Raw genomic sequence first — 17,978 nt, forward strand, 5'->3', positions numbered from 1 at the left:
TTTAAGTAAAATCTGAATGTGCATTTGGATTGGATTCAGATCGGTTCAATCAGATTACTTTAAGATTTGGGTCAGATTCAGATCAATATTTTAAATCGGATCTAGAGCTGATCCAAATAAAATTCCCACCGGATTGCATTATTTTACACGAAAATAGCTCGTTTATGTTTTATCTTGTCCGGATTCTGTATTACCAAATGTATTTTGGATTCGGATTCAACCTTACCATATCGGATCTGTTTCGGATCTACTGTTAAAATTCGGATTGAGATTCGAATCTGATAAGATCCGACCCGTTTTCACCCTTAGCAGGACTGACATCATCACACGGTTCGGGTCTACATCCAAAAACTGTAAATTCCCTCAAAATCCCCGCCCGACATACAGAGAGAGAGAGAGAGAGAGAGAGAGAGAGAGACCGATGTGTTGTCTGATGGCGGTACTCTCTCGCCCTCACCCTCTCCTCCTCCTTCCCCTACGAAGCCACCACCACCTAGCCCTCTCCTCCACCCTCTTCCACCACCACCACCACCAACCATGGCGTCCTATAAATACCCCACGAGCCCTCTCCCTCTCCTCTGCCCCAGGGCTTAACCACCGCTCCTCCCACCCCCACGACCCCATCTCCCCGAGTCACCTCGAGTGCTCGTTGCCGGGGGAGCGCAGGAAGGTCGCCGTCCTCCTCAGCGGAGGAGTAGATAGCAGCGTCGCCCTCCGCCTCCTCCACGCCGCCGGCCACTCCTGCACCGCCTTCTATCTCAAGATCTGGTTCCAGGTAACGCCAGAAACGATTGGTTCTCTGCGATTCGATCCTTCGGGGACGGAAAAATGTATTCGATTCGCGCAATCTTGTTCGAATTTTAGTTTTCCTTAGTTCCTTTTTCTTTGTGTAGATTGGTGATATGACAATGTTATTTCTTTTGCGTTCAATTCCTTCAACGTTTGATCAAATTTCATTTTTTTCTTCATTTCTTCTTCTTTGTATAGAATGGAGATAGGATAAAAGCATTTGCAGCATCCCTTCTTTCTACTGTTTCAAACTAAAAGTTGGGAAAATTTTCCCGTTCTTATGAGTGCTCAAACTCATAGGTTTTGCTTCCTCATCTTGATTTCTTATTTAGTTGGTGCTTTAGGGAGCGTTTGGGTACATCCACTCATGCAAGAAAGTAGACCAGTTCGAAATTGCCATTCTATTTCAGTATGCAATTTCCTGACTTAATGTTAGTCTGGATAAGCGGGTGCATACAAAGGCGCCCAATGGATTGCTTAATGTTTCTCCGCCGTAGAAGAAACTCCAACAATTTTATAAATCCACATATGGTTCATCTTGGACAGACACCGATTTCGTCATCGGTTACGTGACTGGTGCGCACACACAGACGTGTCACATGGATACGGATATGATACGGACTGGAGACATGAATGCTTTTTTTTTCTTTTTCTGGAAGAGACATGAATACCTGATTTTTATGACAGGTATGATACGAGGACGTGCATTTTTTTATCTTTTTTATTGTATAAAATATATTTATTAACTGTTTATTATCTAAGATTTATGATTCTTAAACCTTATGAAGAAAACACAAAAAGAAACTAATAAAATAATAAAATACCAAAAATCTAATAAAAATGTGAATGGTGGTCATGTCCGACATGTTTGTATTGTCATATGATGTGCCCCCGTGTCATGTCGTGTCTGGGTGCTTTATCATGCCTATAGACACGGGATCCCTAGTAGTTAAGAGAGAGAGAGAGAGAGAGAGAGAGAGAGAGAGAGAGAGAGAGCACAATTTTGCTCTTGTGCCCCACTTCCACTCCTGCCCAACTTATACGTTTTTTCAACTGAAAACCCCGCAGATTGTCGCCACATTGTATGGCATTGATTCATTACTTCATTAATCAGTCAGTAACACTATGTGCAAGGCTAAAGCCAAAGGAACCCAGTGTGATGGTGGTTTGTTTTTTCATATGCAGCCATAAGTGAAGGCTGTAGGAAAAAATATTGGGCGGGGCATGGCCTGGGAGACTAGGTGGGCTTGCAATGCTTAACATTCGCCCTTTATATAGCAACAAATGTATAAAACTGGGCTTGGAATACCAATCCAGTGCAGTTGGAAAGAGGTTTGATGATGGTGATGCAGCCATAACCCATAGTCCAAATGCAGGCAACTCGCCTTACATGGGTATTGGACGAGTTGGGGAATTAAAAAATTACATTTTCAAATCAAAGAATTGAAAGTGTAATGTGATCATATGATTCAGAGTGAGGACATATTCCTTAGTATTAACAAGAAAATACTGGTGAACTTTGTCTGAATGTATATTCCCAAATAGTTACGAGCACATGGGAAATATGTAGGACCAGGTCTCTCATTTCAGTCGTTTGCAAAATCAAGCATTAACTCTGCCTTGCTGAACAAGCTTTCATTTAGAGTTTTAGCTTTGCAGAAATTTTAAGCTGTCCATCACCAGATTCATGTTCAAGCACTTCCATTCCATGGCTTTCAATTGTCTTCAAATTCTGAATGAATACAGTGGTATTGCTGCCAAATAAAAAATCATGCCCAATTAAAAACAAAGTGCTTCTTTTCAGTTATTGTGCTAATACTCCATTAGGTCATTGACTAGAAAGTTCTGGATGAGTCAAGAACACCACTGAACTGTTAGGTGTTTCCTCTCCGTATAATGATTCTCAACTACCTAATATGAAAATGCCACAGAGTACTTTTGTTAGTTGCCTTTTCCTTTCTTTTTTTTTTCAAGTGCATCATTTTTATAAATATTTCTTCATTTTTTATGTTTCTTCTTTGCAGGAGGACTTTGAGAACTTTTGGTCTGCTTGCCCGTGGGACGAAGATTTGAAGTATGCAAAAGCCGTGTGTGATCAGGTTTTCTTTATCATTTTTTATACACAGAATATTTGTTCTTATAGTATAATTATTTTCTGAATAGGATCTTAATGGATGAAATCACAAGAATTATAATCTTTCAGGGGAATATGCTTTTAGCCAATCAAAAAAAATTTATCAATTCATCCGGCAAAATGTAGTTGGTTAAATTCAGCTTTCATGCACCATCCATAAATGGACGGTGGCATAATTATCAGCTTTCATGCACCATCCATAAATGTACAGTGGCATAATTATCTGTGGTTGTTTGATTGGTTTTTGCTGTGAAATATAGTTTTGACTTTAGACGGTAAAGGAAGAGAAACTTTATAATGTATCTCATTTGACTTGCTCTCTACTAGTGTCATCATATATTTAACTAATTTAATAATTGAAGTACATGTTTGGTTGAGCCCAATGAGAATCGTTATCTCATTCAAATGAGTGAATGATTCTCATTTGGCCCCATTTCTCATGGCCAACCAAACATGAGAAAATGGGGGCCTTGTGATTTCGAATCATATTTGATTCGAAATTGTACCAGCCCATGAGATTCAGAATCTTATGGCCAGGTTGCGAATCACACAAGCTTGCAAAAAGTGAATGTTGGTCATCTATCCCAACGTTTTCTTCTTCTTCTTTGCACTATATCACCAATGGGTTGGGGGAAACTCTAGGCCACCTGCAACTAGCAAGCGGGCAGCAGCGACGTCGCTAGAGAGGCGGCACAACCACCAGATAAGAAAAGAGCTCTCTAGATTTTTTTTAGGATACTGCAATGTCTGGGAAGGGGTTGCAGCGAGGTGGTCACTTGCTGGACTATGGTACCCAAACACTCCATTTTTCCCTCTGTACCCGTGTCGACACGCGTATCTCTGTGTCGACACGCATCGATCTCTGTGTCGACACGCATCGATCTCTGTGTCGACACGCATCGACACCCGGACACACTATTTTACCCTCCATATATACAAGTTTGTATTCAATTTATAATTTATAATTATATTTTCAGTTTACAACTTCATATTTTCATTATATAATATATATTTTAGTTATAGCATATATATTTAGATTATATTAAGTTTATTTTGTATTTATGTACCCAGACACTCCATTTTTCCCTCCGTACCCGTGTCGACATGCGTATCCCTGTGTCGACACGCATCAACACCCGGACACACTATTTTACCCTCCGTATATACAAGTTTGTATTCAATTTATAATTTATAATTATATTTTAAGTTTATAACTTCATATTTTCATTATATAATATATATTTTAGTTATAGCATATATATTTAGATTATATTCAATTTATTTTGAATTTATTTTGTATTTATGTGATATATATAGCCATGTTCTCGTACCCACATTTTTTGGAATTGCTGTGTCGTACCCTTCATACCCGTACTTGCACCTGTACCCAGGTGACATAGTTGCTGGACCAACTCCCTGCTGAGACTCAAAGGGGTGCCCCATCTTTGTTTTTGTTTCTTTTTTTATTTTCCTTCTCTCTTTCGCTGGCAAGATGTAGCTCGCTGGCCGGCAAGCTACACTTCCCTCCAATCCTTGTTTTTTTTTGTGTGAGCAGAGGTGAGGTGAAGCTTGCTAGAAATTACCACTGGTGAGCTCCAAACCCCCCTCGATGGGGCTTGAAGGGGCATCACTCGTTTTTTGTTTTTTGTTTCTTCTTTTGTTCGTGAGACCACCGTGGGGGAAGGGATGAGAAGATCTGCCAGACACTAGGTATGCCGGAATCCCCCCTTTTCAGCTAGCCTCTATGCGTAAGTTATTTTTTTGATGAAGTGGAGCTTGCTGCATGACGCTCTTCCGCTGGAATGACAAAGGGTTCATTCCAGTGAGCCCTTTTTGGTCTGTTAGGGCAAGGCAGAGCTCACCAAAAGATTTCCTCCATCGAGCTCCACTTGCCAACTGAAGATTTTCTACTTTAAAAAGGATTCCTCTTCTCCCACTAACCAAAGATGAGAAAAGGAATCTTGTGAGACTTCAAATCATGTGATTTTAACTCTCATGAGATTTCTTTTCACCTTTGAAAGGAGCAACCTAACATACCCGAAGTCTTGAAACAAACTTTTATAAGCTGAAAATCTGAAATGGCCTTGATCCTGATACATGATTGTCTGTGTAGATATGAAGTATGAACCATCATGCTAGCTGTTGCAGTGGATGTCTTTGAGTTTTAAGTTGCCCTCATTTTTATTTGCAACCATTTCAAGGTGAAGATTTTCTTGATGTCTGATTATTGCAAGACTTGAAAATCTGATGCTAATACTGAACATCATCACAGTATTTCATGAGGTTACCAAAAATTTTACTGAGAATTTTGACATCAGGTCCATTGAGTTTTAGGGATTGCGAAGAAGTTTTTCTCTTTATCAACATAATTATCCAATGACATTAATGTTTTGACATCAGGTCCACTGAGTTTTAAGGATTGCCAAGAGGTTTTTCTCTTTATCAACATAATTATCCAATGACATTAATGTTGTTTTGTGCCTATTACTGGCTATTTTAAATGTTTATTCATGCTATATTTATTTTATTGATATCTTCCAATTCTAGAAAGTGTTAGGACCATAATATTTTCTAAAAAGTTGATCACATGGTAGTTGCAAATTGGACTCCTGTAGTTGCCCCTGTGGGCATGTCTAGGTGGAGGAGTTGAATTCCACCCAATTGAAGTTTAATGCCAATTCCCTGCTTTGATAGAATTTTTATGAGCGGCTGTCACAAAAGTAAGAAACATGGGACTTGGTCAAATTGAATTCCTTGCCTCACAATCCATCTTGGTTCTTCTAACTCTGCCAATCCGACACACCCTAATATTTCCTTGAAGTTCTCTCTTATTGATTGTGAACTGTGGCCCGAGAAAAGTCGTGACAGTTACTTTAGTTACTGTGCCACATGAGAAAGCAATTTATTGGAATTATTTCTTCTTTCTTCAAAAGGAAATCCAGTTAGTTTCAGGAATGCTGTTCATTGTGGTGTTTGTTTTTCTCTCAAAGATTGTTTTTTTTCATTTCATTTTTCTTTTTTAATGAATGTCCTCTTAATCTGGTATGTCATTTAAGTGGTCAACTTGGGATTTCCTTCATTTGTTGCTGATTGAATTTACTCATAGTCGAGGACATGCCTTTTTCTTTTGGAAAAGAAGAAAAAAGAAATGCCTACTTACAGTTGGATTTGGCTTTTGTTTGCTCTAGGTTCATGTGCCATTGGAAGTTGTGCATCTGACAGATGAATATTGGAACAATGTCGTAAGTACAACTGCTTTCAGAATCTGTTTCATCAGGGATCCTTTACTTGGTAACACTTGGCTCTTGAAGAGTTGACTAACCTACTGAGTATCAATTCATGGTCGAGGTTTTTGACATTGTATAAATTGATTATTTTACAATTCTACTGCCCCTGTTTGATGTACATATTCAGTTTTGATGGGCTGCTGCTTAACTACTCTTGGTTCAATTCCTATAGTTCTATAAGGCATATAATTCCTTCTTGCCCTGCTTTAACCTAGATGAGCATTGTCTGATGTTGTAGGTCTCTTTCATGATTTCTGAATATCGAAGAGGTCGCACTCCTAATCCTGATGTTCTTTGTAATACAAGGATAAAGTTTGGTATGTAGCCGAACTGCCATTAGGTTTGACATTCTTTGGTAGTTTATACTTTGAAGCATATTGTTGTCTTTTAGTTCTTGCTCTTCACTGCTTCAGGTGCTTTTATGGATGCAATTAGCAGTTTTGGGTTTGACCATATTGCTTCTGGACATTATGCTCGTGTGGTTCACCCACTCCTGCATTGCCAAGATGGATCTTCTATACTTGAACTATCTACAGATAAGGTATACACCATTAAAACACTTTACATCTTCGAAAACTTTTCTCTTCAGTTCAGTGTTTCTTGCACAAATGCTGAAATTCTTCAAGCGCAGGTTGCCAGCTTAATCCATCATTGTTAGATATGATTGTTATGGATTTACATTATAGATAGAATAAATGGGTTGGGTTTCTCGCTGATTGGACCATTTTTTTATGTTGCTTCACTGAAATGATTCCTAACTTGTTATGGAAAAGTGGTTCTATGATATGGTACTTTTCAATAAGGCGCTTTCGTTATGAAATTATTTTTGTTTTCCTGACATGAAAAAAATCTTTTGTTATTTTTACATTTGATGTTTGAAAGTTCATTATCTTTTATGTTTTCCCATCCCCCACTGATATTTGTGACTAGAAGGACTCCTTTTGTAAAAGTCAATCAAACTTGATGCCTATTTTCTCCTTATTGTTATGAAAAAATTGGGTTTTATGTAATAGTTGTACTGTAGATTCTAGAAGAGTGTTTATTAACTGGACATTGCTCTTCCTGATTCTTTCTGTTCCTTCTCAGACCTTGTGGTCCTTTGGTGACATTAACTGAGAGACACATTTATCTGTTAAATATTTACTTGATTGGTTCTGCTGCTGCTTGTTTTCAGATAAAGGATCAGACATACTTCCTGTCACATTTGGCCCAGTCTCAACTCAGGCAGCTGCTTTTCCCTCTTGGATGCATTTCAAAGGTGTGTTGCCGACAAATTCACTTTTGGACATGCTAAAAAGAAACATGATACTGTTGCTTCTTTCTCTTGTTTACCTGTTTCTGTGGCTTGGAAAACTGATTCTGTAGCATGCTCATCTTCTTTTATAGACGTGATATTGGGAAAGAGTTTTTTTTGGTTTTATGATCTTCATTCTCTTTGTATCAGCCTATGGTCATGATCCTACAGACAATTATCTTGCAGGTTCAAGTTGTTCTCCAGCTCGCAGCTGGAAACGTGTGTTAGAAATGCTTACCTGTTAAACATTACTGGTTTTCTCAATATCAACTTTTACCAATAGGACAATTACCTTGCGGGCTCCATTAACCTGCATTCTATGTAGTCAAAAGAGGTAGTAGGTCCCTAGTCGGCAGACTCCCAAAAAGACTAGTGGGATTAGTTGGTACCCCAATTAAAAAAAATTACAAAATCAAAGAATCAAACATACAAATAACTAATAAGATGTATACATTAAATACCAAATAAAACATGATTAAATAAAAAAATCACATACTTAAATTAATAACATGCTTTAACAGAATAGATCAACAAAAAATTTAGAATATGTTAACAAAAAAATTTATGGATTTGTGCAAGAACATATTAACATGATTATATATAATTCAGAACATATTAACAGAAAATTTCAGCATATATTAACAGAATTTGGAAACATGCTTTCACAGAATACACACACAGTATAAATAAACAAAAATACATGTACAGTATAAACAGAAAATTTCAGTGTATATTAACAGAAAATTTCAGCGTATAAAACTATATAGAGTATATATAAACCAAAAATATGAAATAGAAATATCTGTATATACAGTACATATAAACAGAAATATAGAGTCTATAGGTTATACAGTATATATAAACCATAGTCACAGATATCGCTGATATTTTGAAAATATCGCGATATTAACGCTGTAAATTGGAAAAATGATTTAAAAGGTAAAATATCACGATATTTTCAAAATATCGGAATTTTATATATATCGCGATAATATCGCAATAATATCACAATATTATTGCCATCGATTGTTGTTTTTTAAAACAGTTAGTGTAAGGGTGTTTTAGTGTTTTTAAAAGAGGGGTTACATATGTCTTTGTTATTTTTTTAATAGGTTGGTTTGAGTAGTAAACTAAAGTTACCTTTTTGAGTTTTTGTTGCTTACGTGTCACCCTTTAAAAAGAAACGTGAATAAGAAAGAAATAAAGTAAAAGAAAGAAAGAAAACCAGGGTTGTTTCCTCTCATTCCAGCTTGCGTTTCCTCCTCATTCCAGCCGTTCCAGCTTGCGTCTCCTCCTCCTCGTTCCAGCCTCCCCATTCTGGCCTGCGTAAATGTGAACAGGGAAATAGAGAAAGAAGGGAAAGGGGAAGGGAAAGAAGGAAGGAAAGAAAAGAGGACAGGAAGCAAGAAAAGAAGGAAGGAAAGAAAGGGAAAGGAAAGAAAGAAAGAAGGAAAGAAAAAAGAGGAAGGGAAAGGAGAAAGAAGGAAAATAAAATGAGGAAGGGAAAGAAAAGAAGAAAGAGGAAGGGAAAGAAGGAAAGAAAGAGGAAGGAAAGAAAGAGAAGAAGGAAGGAAAGAAAGGGAAAGAAAGAAAGAAATGAAAGGAAAAAGAGGAAGGGAAAGAAAGTAGGGAAGGAAAAATGCCTAGAAAAAAGATGCTTTTGGCGGCATAAAAATAACATAGGAGGTGGTAAAGTGTTTTGTCACTATTGCAAAATAGAATATTCAGGAGGAATCACTCAGTTTAAGTACTATTTGGCTGGAATCAGTAAAAAAGATGTGAATTCATGTAAAGGAGTTCCAGAGTTGGTAAAAAATATTTCAATTGCAGCAATTCAAGAGTTGGAGAAACCATCCAGGAGGAGTAAGATCACGTCTTACATGGATGCAACAAGTGGACAAGAAAGCACTTCATCAATGGGTACGATTTCTAACAATCCTATTGGTTCTTCTTCATTAGGAGGCATTCAAAAAACCATGCCTGGAATGTGGAAAAAACAAGAAAAAGAACATATTGATAGTCTTCTTTTTGATGCTCTTGTTATGAACAATCCGTCTTTTAATTTGTTAAGATCTGTAGAGTTCAAAGATTTGCTTATTGCTATTGGTAATCATTGTAATGAGATATTGTGGAAATATAAAGAGTGCATACAAGCACTTACAACAATGAAAAAGAGACAATATCACAAGTCCACAAAGGGACAATACAAGCACAAGCCTTAAAGAAGGCAACAATATAAAAGCCTCTTATTGAGAAGAGAGAGAGCTCTCAAGAATGAATCACATACAAGGGGATCACCCCTATTTATACAGAAGGGAGAGGAGAGAAGGGGAGGCAAAATGCCTAAAAAGGAGAGCCCAAAAGGGGGCTCCCATGGAGTCGTTGGGAGCCCCCAACGGTCACATTTGTGACCGTTGGGGGCTCCAACGACTCTATGGTTGGAGCCCCTTTTGTGATATAAAAAATACAAAAAAATAAATGAAAAAAATAAAAAAGAAAAAATACATTTTAACAAAATCTGAAAATAGTTGTTTTCTAAAACAACTAGTGAAATTACAAAAATACCCCTATCGGGTATTGATGTAATAAACAGAATATATATAAGATACATTTTAACACCCCCCCTCAAACTTTACGGGGAAATGACGGAAAGTTTGCCAAGAAGAAACATGAAGCGAGGAGCCGGAAGAGCTTTAGTGAAGAAGTCCGCCAACTGATATTCGGAAGTGACATAAGGAAGAGCAATAGTTCCTCGCAAGAATTCGTCACGAACATAGTGGCAATCCATTTCGATATGTTTTGTACGCTCATGAAAAGTATGATTGCTCGCAATATAGATGACACTCTTGTTGTCGCAACATAGCTTTGAGGCTTCAGTAATATCAACTCCCATGTCTTTAAGCAAACTGCGAAGCCACACAAGTTCCATTGTCGTGGTTGCCATAGCCCGGTACTCAGCTTCAGTGGATGATAGTGAAACTTTCTGCTGCTTCTTGCATCGCCTGACAATCAAAGAGTCTCCTAAAAAAACACAAAAACCAGTAGTTGAGACTCGATCATTGGGATTACCTCCCCAATCTGCATCAGTGTAAGCAAGAAGATTCAAGGAAGAAGAGGAGGATAGAAATAGCCCTTTATTGATGGTATTTCGAATGTAGCGGATGATTCGGAGAACGGCACTCATATGCACATGCTGAAATTGGCTAATAGAGTGAACCACATGAGTGATATCTGGTCTGGTGATGGTTAAATAGGTAAGAGACCCAATGAGTTGTCTGTAAGGTGTGAGATCTTCCAGAAGAACCCCATCCTCCAACCACAATTTGGCATTAATAACCTCGGGAGTCTCTACTTTCTTATCATCAGAAATCCCAGACTTAGAACATATATCCGCAGCAAGCTTCATCTGTGACAAAATATATCCTCTAGGAGAATATGCAACTTCAATTCCAAGAAAATATCTGAGAAATCCTAAGTCAGACATATCAAAATTATTTTTTAACATATTTTTAACATCAATAATACTATTTTGATCATTCCCAGTGATAATCATATCATCAACATAAAGCAACAAAATTACGATACTAGAACCTGCATGTTTAACAAAAAGAGCAGTGTCAGTATAACAAGAGTGAAATCCTAACTTTATCATGATATCACTGAAACGATCATACCAAGCCTTAGGCGCTTGTTTAAGGCCATACAATGCCTTCAAAAGCCGAAGAGTTTGACCTTGCTTAATATTTATTCCGGGTGGCGGGTCCATATAAACTTCTTCACTTAAACTTCCATTTAAAAAGGCATTTTTTACGTCAAGTTGATAAATAGGCCATTTTTTGGTTGATGCAACAGCTATTAAGGTCCTGACACTAGTCATTCGAGCTACGGGAGCGAATGTTTCTTCGTAATCAATGCCATATTCTTGGGAGTATCCCTTAGCCACTAGTCTAGCTTTATATCGTTCTAAAGAGCCATCGCTTTTTGTTTTAACTTTGAAGACCCAGCGACAACCAATAGGTTTTTTGTGTCAGGGTAGAGTAACTATTTCCCAAGTATTGGCCTTTTTTAATGCATTAAGTTTAACTTGCATTGCTTCAACCCATTGAGGTATCGATTTAGCTTGATTATAGTGTGTTGGTTCAAAATAAGAATGTAGGGTTATCAAACATGCCCGATAGTTGGGAGTTAAGGAATCATAGGATACAAACCTATTTGGGGGTATTGATATTCTAGAAGAATGCCTAACTTGTGGTTCCTCAGTGGATTTCGAAATTTGAGAGTATTTTTCGAGGGCACTAATAGGATTTTCTTGATTTCTTCTTGAGTAAACATTTATATTGGTATCACTATCATGAACATTTATATTCAAATCACTATCATTTGAGGGAGTTATGTCAAGAGGGGATACCTCATGAGAATGATCAATGTTTTCAAGAAAATCTTCTTGTATGTCATCAATAAGGTCATGTAAGAATATATAGTCAATTTCATTTGTTTCTTCTAGTTTATCAAAACCGTTTTCTTCTTCTAGAAATGTTACATTTTTTGAAATATATAGTTTATCATTCTTAAAATCATAACATCTATACCCTTTTTGATTTTCACCATATCCTAAAAAAACACATTCAATTGCTTTTGGAGATAAATTATCTCTTTTATGTAATAGGACAAAACATTTGCAACCAAAAATACGAAGACGATTGAAATCGGGTGAAAATTTAAAGAGTTTTTCATAGGGAGAAACATTTTTTAACTTAGAAGAAGGCATTCTATTGATTAGATAGGTTGAGGTTAGAACGGCTTCGGCCCAAAACTTCTTTGGAATATTTCTAGAAATAAGTAATGTTCTAGTGGTTTCTATAATGTGCCTATGTTTCCTTTCCGCTAGGCCATTTTGTTGGGGAGTCCTAGGACATGACTTTTGATGGCAAATGCCATTTTGGGTTAAATAGTTTTGGAATTCATGAGACAAGTACTCGCCACCGGAATCGGATCTTAACATGGATATGTTACTTTGGAATTGGTTTTGAACTTTTTTATGAAAATCTTTAAAGAAAGCAAATACTTCCGATTTATGACTAAGGAAATAAATCCAAACATACCGAGTAAAGTCATCAATAAATGTAACATAATACGAATAACCCCCTTTAGACATAACCGGAGAGGGCCCCCACACATCCGAATGCACCAATTCAAAAGGCCTTGATGAAAAAAAAGTTCTATTTGGAAAAGGAGTAGACTTCATTTTTCCAAAAATGCAATCTTTGCAATTAATTTCTTTTTCCTTACAAAATTTGTTTCCAAAAGGAAAGAGATACATTTTAGAATAACTTGGATGACCAAGTCTTTTATGCCAAGTTTCCATGCTTTTCTCTTGGACATAAGAACAAAAAAAATTTGTAGGGAGATCAAGATGGTCCATATAATAGAGGTCTCCCTTTCTATGGCCTTGCCCAATCCGCTTCCCGGACCGGAGATCCTGCACAAAGCAACCATTAGATGAGAAAGATATTTCACATCCATGGTCGGCAATTTGAGAAACCGAAAATAGGTTTAAATTTAGTTTGGGAACAACTCTTACTTTTGGAACACAGAATTTTTGTGAGTCTTTAAAAGAGCCAATACTTGAAATTTTCAAAAAGGTTCCATCGGCCGTAGAAACACAAGAGTCCTTTGAATTGGTGCAAACATCAACAAGTGCATCCTCATGAGGGGTCATATGAAAGGAAGCTCCGGAGTCAAGGATCCAAGAATACGTACCGGGTGAAGATGATGAAGCAATAGCCGCACCCGATGTGGAGGAAGAAACCTTTAGCATTTGTTGGAGAGCCATGGATATTTGTCCAAGAGTTTCTTTGATGTCATTGTTCTTGCCTTCATCTTCTTTGGTGGTGGTTTCCTCAAGAGAAGCCACTTTAGGCTTGAAGGTTCCAATAAGCTTTGGACAAGTGGGTCTAATGTGACCCGGCTCATTGCAATAATGGCAAATAATCATTTTTCTTCCTCCATTGTAGTTTCCTTGTTTCCCAAAATGAGGAGGTTTATAGGTTCTAACATTATTACCCGGTTTTGATACGGCAAGGACTTCATCGACATGCTTACTCATGCCAAGCCTTGTCTCCTCTTGAGTGATTTCGGCAATAGCATCCTCAATAGGAGGAAAAATAGATCTATGGAGAAGTGAAGATCTCACTTGCTCAAATTCGGGACGTAGCCCAAAAAGAAATTGGAACAATCGCTCTTGTTCCATTTGTTTTTGCCTTAAATCAATATCTTCCATAGAAACCCATTTTGGCTCCAAGAGAGCCAATTCATCCCATAGTGAGTTTAAAGCACTATAATAGTCTTGAATGCTAGAATCACCTTGCTTGGTGGTTCTAATCTTTTCTTGCAAGAAATAAGCCCTTGCAAGATCCTTTTGGGTATACATACCCTTCATAAAGGACCAAGCCTCATTGGCTCTACGAAATTTAGCTATATTAGCACATACCTTAAGCTCCACATTGTTCATAAACCACGCAAGGATTTTTGCGTGATTGCTTTCCCAATCTTCCACTTCCTTTTGATGACTTTCAATAGCTTTGAGGCGAGCATCTCCTTCAAGAGCCTTTTCTTGACCCTTCTTCCATCTTTGTGAGCATAAGCTTAGGTTCGGAACGGTACCCATGACAAAACCCCAAAGCTTCTTTCCTTTGAGATTATTTTTCATTGCCGATGCCCACGTCATATAGTTCTTTCCATTGAGCTTGAAAGATAGGTCAATCTTTGTCTCCATGATGATGCCAAGAAGTGAGAAGATATCCACTAAATATGAAATACACGAACCACACTTTTCCTTCAAGAATCGAGTGGCTCTGATACCATGTAATGAGATATTGCGGAAATATAAAGAGTGCATACAAACACTTACAACAATGAAAAAGAGACAATATCACAAGTCCACAAAGGGACAATACAAGCACAAGCCTTAAAGAAGGCAACAATATAAAAGCCTCTTATTGAGAAGAGAGAGAGCTCTCAAGAATGAATCACATACAAGGGGATCACCCCTATTTATACAAAAGGGAGAGGAGAGAAGGGGAGGCAAAATGCCTAAAAAGGAGAGCCCAAAAGGGGGCTCCCATGGAGTCGTTGGGAGCCCCCAACGGTCACATTTGTGACCGTTGGGGGCTCCAACGACTCTATGGTTGGAGCCCCTTTTGTGATATAAAAAATACAAAAAAATAAATGAAAAAAATAAAAAAGAAAAAATACATTTTAACAAAATCTGAAAATAGTTGTTTTCTAAAACAACTAGTGAAATTACAAAAATACCCCTATCGGGTATTGATGTAATAAACAGAATATATATATATATATATATATATATATATATATATATATATATATATATATATATATATATATATATATATATATATATATATATATATAAGATACATTTTAACAATCATGGCCCTGGTTATGTGCCAACAAGTAGTGAGATTGCAAGAACAAAAATGTTGGATGAGGCAAACCAAAAAAATTTCAAATATGTAGAAAATATCAAATCTTCCTGGTCTACTACTGGGTGCACTATTATGTCGGATATTTGGAAGGATACCATTAGAAGCAGGTCCTACATCAACCTACTGGTCAGTTCTCCAAGTGGTACAATTTTCATAAAGTCAGATGTTGCAAAAGGGAAAATCAAAGATGCAAATTTTATTGTTGATTTTCTAACTCCTACCATAGAAGCTATTGACCCTCAAAATGTCATCCAAATTGTGATTGATAATGGGAGCAATTATAGAAAAGCAGGGCGTATTCTCAAATATAAGTTTCCCAACATATTCAAAACATCATGTGCTGCACATGGGATTGATTAGATGTTGGAAGATATTGATAAATTGCCCCATGTATCTGGCACTATGGCTGATGTTACGATGATTGTAAAGTTCATCTACAATAAACAACTTGTTTTAGACATAACGAGGACCCATACTAAGGGAAGAAAATTGCAAAGCCTGGTGTCACGAGATTTGCTTCTCATTTTATATGCTTGCAATCAATCTTGAGACACGAAGAAAGCCTTAGATTTATAGTTGTCTCGTCTGAATGGAGAAAGTTAAATCTTACTAAGGAGGGTGAAGGGAGAGAAGTGACATACACAATTCAAGTGGAAGATATTTGGAAAAATGGGAAGGACATCATTATGGTTGTAGAGCCATTGGTTAGAGTTTTAAGAATGACAGATGGAGAAGTAGCTGTAATTGGTTATTTGAATGAAGCATTAGATCAGGCAAAAGAAGCTATTAGGACAGTTCTTAGTGATGAAATCAACAAGTATAAGGTGTATTGGGATATCATTGACAATAGGTGGAACAAGCTTGTTCACAACCCTTTACATGCTGCAGCAACTTATTTGAATCCTCCTTTCTTTTGGGATAAGGTCAAATTGGATAGAGAAGTTAGGAAAGGACTTGACATTGTTACCAACAAAATGGTTTCCAAAGAAGAACAAAAAGAGCTGACATTAGAGTTGATAAAGTATCATGCCAGGGATCTTGAATTGTTTAAAGAAGGGTTGGCTATGGATCTCATCTACTCAGCACATCCAAGTAAATTTTTCTTATTGTTTTTAATTATGTACATTTTCATTTATAAATATATTATGTATCAAATATTCAATGTAAGAACATGGAATTAACGAACAAAATGTTTCAGCTTTTTAACTTTTTAAGTTTTTATCCTTTTTAGGGCTATGGTGGAAAATGTTTGGTGCATGTTTTCCTAAGTTACGAAACTTAGCAATGAAATTTTTGGGACAACCATGCAGTGGAATTGGAGTGCATTTAAGGCAACCAATATAAAGAAGAGAAACCAGCTTTTACCTGCAAGACTGAGTGATTTGATATTTATACGCATGAACACACTCATGAAGAACAAGGATCAAGAGATACAAAAGTTCAGTGCAAGTGTAATTGATATTGATCAGATAAATTTTGAAGAAGTAAATGTAGAAGGTGAAGCAGCCTATGAAAGTGAAGATGATGCACGGAGGCTATCAAACAATGAAGATGGCTCGGACTCAAACTCTCATGATGATGATGATTTTAATGATGCTTGATCTTATCTTTCTTTTTTCATTTTATGTTGAACATTTTGATGATGTTAAGATTTAAGAACCTTGTAAGTTGCAAAACATTATAAATTTTGAAGCTATGTCACATGGGTGCGGGTGCGACACGGGTGCGGCGCAATTTTAAAATTTTTGGACACGGGGACTCGGCTATATATATATATTATTTTATTTTATTTTTTTTAAAAAGATATTATTTTATTTTATTTAAAAAGTGCACAGTCACAGCACTGTGCACAGGCACTGTGCGCACTGTGCACAGGCACAACACTGGCACAACACTGTGCATAGGCACAAGCACAGTGCACTGTCTCTTTTTATATAAAAAAACCGTTTTTTTAGTTTTTTCAATAGAGATTTTTGGACTCGGACAAAGTTGATCGAGTCCAAAATGTGGACGGACTCGGCCTCGACTCGTTGACCGAGTCCAGGCCGAGTCCGAAGCCGCACCCGTGTCCTCATCCGTGTCGGGGCGTGTCGACTCGGGTGCGGCACCTCCCTAGCTGAGTCCGTTTGACATAGTTTAGAAGTCTAATCTTTACTATCTAGTCTAGTGCAATGTTTAAAATCAATAATTGTCTGCATATTTACGTTGTTTGTCATGTTGTTTATGTCATATTATAGCTCCTTTGCTTTACATTTATTTTTTCTTATTTATTTTTTGTTTTTTTAAATCCCGAGATTTTCTCGAGATTTATTGGAAAACCTATAATATCCCGATATATACCTCACCGAGATATAGCCGATACCAATATTTGTGACTAGGATACAAACAAAAACAACAACAACTACGCCTTCATCCCAAAACAATTGGGGTCGGCGATATGAACCAACAAAGAAAATCATTCTGGGTCTTCCACATGAATCCTTCTCCTCCATTCATTTCTATCCAATGCCATGTCCTCGGTGAGGTTCAAAGCATTCATATCCTTTCCTATCACCTCCATCCATGTCTTCCTAGGCCTACCCCGACCTCTTTTAACTAATATATTTTCCCATTTCTCCATCCTTCTAACTGGAGCATCATTAGGCCTTCGTCGAATATGTCCAAACCACCGTAAACGATTCTCTCTCATCTTATTTTCAATGGGTGCAACACCTACCTTTTTACGTATCTCCTCGTTCCGAATCTTATCTTTTATTGTATTTCCACACATCCATCTCAGCATACGCATCTCAGCTACACTCATTTTTTTAATATGATGTCTCTTGGCAGCCCAACATTCCGTACCATATAGTAAAGCGGGCCTAATAGTCGTCCTATAAAACTTTTCCTTCAACCGCAATGGCATTCTACGATCGCACAACACTCCAGTTGCACTCTTCCATTTCATCCACCCAACTTTTATCCTA

General features: G+C 37.3%; 1 protein-coding gene across 1 annotated transcript in view; it reads left to right on the plus strand.

Moving 5' to 3' along the window:
* The first annotated feature begins 394 nt into the window (after positions 1–394).
* The window catches only part of LOC149815983 (tRNA (5-methylaminomethyl-2-thiouridylate)-methyltransferase), a 37,105-nt gene continuing 19,521 nt past the window's right edge, over positions 395–17,978 (plus strand). The window contains exons 1-6 of the mRNA XM_089988874.1: positions 395–775; positions 2,814–2,888; positions 6,112–6,165; positions 6,449–6,527; positions 6,624–6,751; positions 7,385–7,468. Coding sequence (XP_089845000.1) covers positions 422–775; positions 2,814–2,888; positions 6,112–6,165; positions 6,449–6,527; positions 6,624–6,751; positions 7,385–7,468 — 774 coding nt within the window. The 5' untranslated portion in view covers positions 395–421. The remainder of the gene's footprint in view (positions 776–2,813; positions 2,889–6,111; positions 6,166–6,448; positions 6,528–6,623; positions 6,752–7,384; positions 7,469–17,978) is intronic.

The sequence above is a fragment of the Nuphar pumila genome, chromosome 15, assembly GCF_984573655.1.
Source record: "Nuphar pumila chromosome 15, dmNupPumi1.hap1.1, whole genome shotgun sequence".
NCBI classification, from domain to species: domain Eukaryota; kingdom Viridiplantae; phylum Streptophyta; class Magnoliopsida; order Nymphaeales; family Nymphaeaceae; genus Nuphar; species Nuphar pumila.